Raw genomic sequence first — 2345 nt, 5'->3', positions numbered from 1 at the left:
ATCTTTCAATCCATTGCAGCCTAGATTGCTGCCTAAGCTGTATTTGGGGAATGGGGGTGAACTTTTATCTCAGGTTAGTTGAGTTATAATCATATGTTAGGCACCATTTTGTTGTGGTAAATCTCCAACCCAAATAAGACTTAGCAAAGAAAATACAACCTAATTAATATGAGTACTAGCTGCATGTCTAGATTGGGCAGATCTACCACTACACTACTGTATTCCCCATCTATGATATCTCTTGTAACTTGAGGTTTCTCCAGGCCATGCGCTTCTGCTCCACTTTACTTCCACCTCCTCCTCCTACTTCACAGTCCCCCCTCTCTTTGTCTTTCCCCAACTTTTAGTTCCCCCTTCCCTTTTTCTGCCCAGTCACTAGCACAAGCCTTTAGGTGGGGAGGTGGGGGAGAGGGTTTGCAAGACTTCACCTGAGTACTAGTCTAATTCAACATTTGCAGCCCCTCCCTGGAGAGCAGAATTAGCATCAAAATGAAGCAACCTCAGGGCTATCCACAACAAAAGTGGAGCCTACCTGAGCTACACACACACCTGCTGCTCAAAGAAATTGAAAACTGTTTAGGAAAGAGATGAGCCCTATTTATTTGTCAGAAGATGATTTTAGAGAAGACCATCCCAGCATGCCAAATAAAGAAAAGAAATCATGTCTGAGAGCCAAGTCAGGTTTGGTCCCATAGACCTTTTATCCCAGCATCTAGGAGGCAGATGCAGGGAGATCTCAGTTTGAGGCCAGCCTGGTCTATGTAAAGAGTTCCAAGGAAGGCAGAGCTACATAATAAAACCCCATTTCAAAAATAAAAGAATGGGATATGATCCAGCATGGTGGCTTACACTTACCAGAACAAGAGATAGAAACAGTGTTGTCATGGCTTTGAATCTAGCCTGGGTAAACATACACAAACATCCAGAAGAAAAACAAATTGTCAAAGCAAAGCTGTGTACCACTTTAATTTCAATACTACTACACCGGCAGAAGTTGGGGAAGGCAGTCTACATAGTGACTTCCAAGCCGGCCTATGTCATGTGGTGATTATTTTTGAGGCTAGAGAGATGTCTAGAGAGTTAAGAGCACAGACTACTCTTCAGTGTACCCATGCCTAGTGACTTAAAATTGCCTGAATGTCACTACAGATCCCAGGATATCTCAAGGGATCTAACACCTTGTATCTGAGCCTTCTTTTGCGGTTCCATCTCCTTAAAATTCAAGCTCATTGTAGTCAATCTCTCATTGAAACTCTCTTCCAAGACATCACAGTAGGGTTTGAGACTATCTGCCATGAAGGCAGAGTCAGCATAAACAGTTATTGGTTTCCTCGGCACTGTTGTGGGATCTTCCTCCTCTCGTTGGGGCCGTGGTGTGCAGAGATGATCCTGGCCTGGATTCATTATTACCAGGAAGTCATGGTTGGCATCCAGCAAATAGACCTCTTTCAGTCTACACCTCCTGTGGGTCAAACAGGAAGGAGATTAGGGTGGTTGGAGATGCAATGTATAATTTGCCTTGCTCCCATGTCTCAACCTCCCTGCATTACATTCTCTTTGAATTATAACCACACAGTCTTGCCTTCCACAAGAACTCAGACTCACTCACCTAGGCCAAACCTTCTGGTTACTCAGCCAATCTACTCCATCGTAAACACCCTTGAAGTTATACAAATTGAAGCTGTGTTTCAGAGGGCCAATGTAGAGGTTGCAGTAGGGCCAAGTTACTACCATGTGCTTCACAAGTTTACGTCGTCTCTTAATGAAGGCCTCCTTGAACAGTGGTAGGAAAAACACTGAGGGGAGGTCCTTCAGAACAGAGACAGCCAAGTCTTCATGATTCAGCAGCAACTGGATTGTCAGGTACTGGAGTGTGGGAAGAGCCTGGAAGTTCATCCTGAGAGATTCGGGTAGAAGGATCCTGTGGAAGCATCCAGAAACATACCCTCTCAGAACAAAGCTTAGGATGGCTTCCCCTTCCCCTCTGTGGAAGGCAGCTCAGGATCAGGGTTAATGTCCACAGAGTAAATCTTGATTTTGCCATTTGAATTTTACTCTCTTAGTTCCACAGCCATGGCTTTCACCAGGCAGCATGGTGGACTGTGACCCCCTCCATGTGAAGTGTGCCTTACCATTATTTTGTTCATGCAAACCCTGCTGCTGTGAATGCTACCTCGTTGAGGAGTGGCCTCTCTGGAGACAGTGCAGCCTCATCATTTTAGGGTGAGCCTTTTCTCCATAAAGACTCTCAAAGGAACCTGAGAGGTTCCCTGAGAAAGCTTCACACATTCTGTCTTCTACTCAAGGGGCTTGAAGGGAAAAAAATCTGCTAACTGGGTACAGTT

General features: G+C 44.9%; 1 protein-coding gene across 1 annotated transcript; it reads right to left on the bottom strand.

The window, feature by feature from the left end:
* Window positions 1–1143: 1143 nt before the first annotated feature.
* LOC110292109 (PRAME family member 18-like) lies at window positions 1144–2044 on the bottom strand. Its single transcript, XM_021159225.2, has 2 exons — window positions 1610–2044; window positions 1144–1462 (listed from the first exon to the last, which is right to left on the bottom strand). The coding sequence occupies exons 1-2, from the start codon at window positions 1894–1896 to the stop codon at window positions 1144–1146; spliced, it is 606 nt and encodes a 201-aa protein (XP_021014884.1). The 5' UTR covers window positions 1897–2044.
* Between the last annotated feature and the right edge of the window lie 301 nt (window positions 2045–2345).

The sequence above is a fragment of the Mus caroli genome, unplaced genomic scaffold (assembly GCF_978045245.1).
Source record: "Mus caroli unplaced genomic scaffold, Mus_caroli_1 scaffold_6, whole genome shotgun sequence".
NCBI lineage: Eukaryota > Metazoa > Chordata > Mammalia > Rodentia > Muridae > Mus > Mus caroli.
The sequence above is the reverse complement of the archived record's forward strand: the minus strand, read 5'-3'. Positions and strand labels throughout refer to the sequence as shown.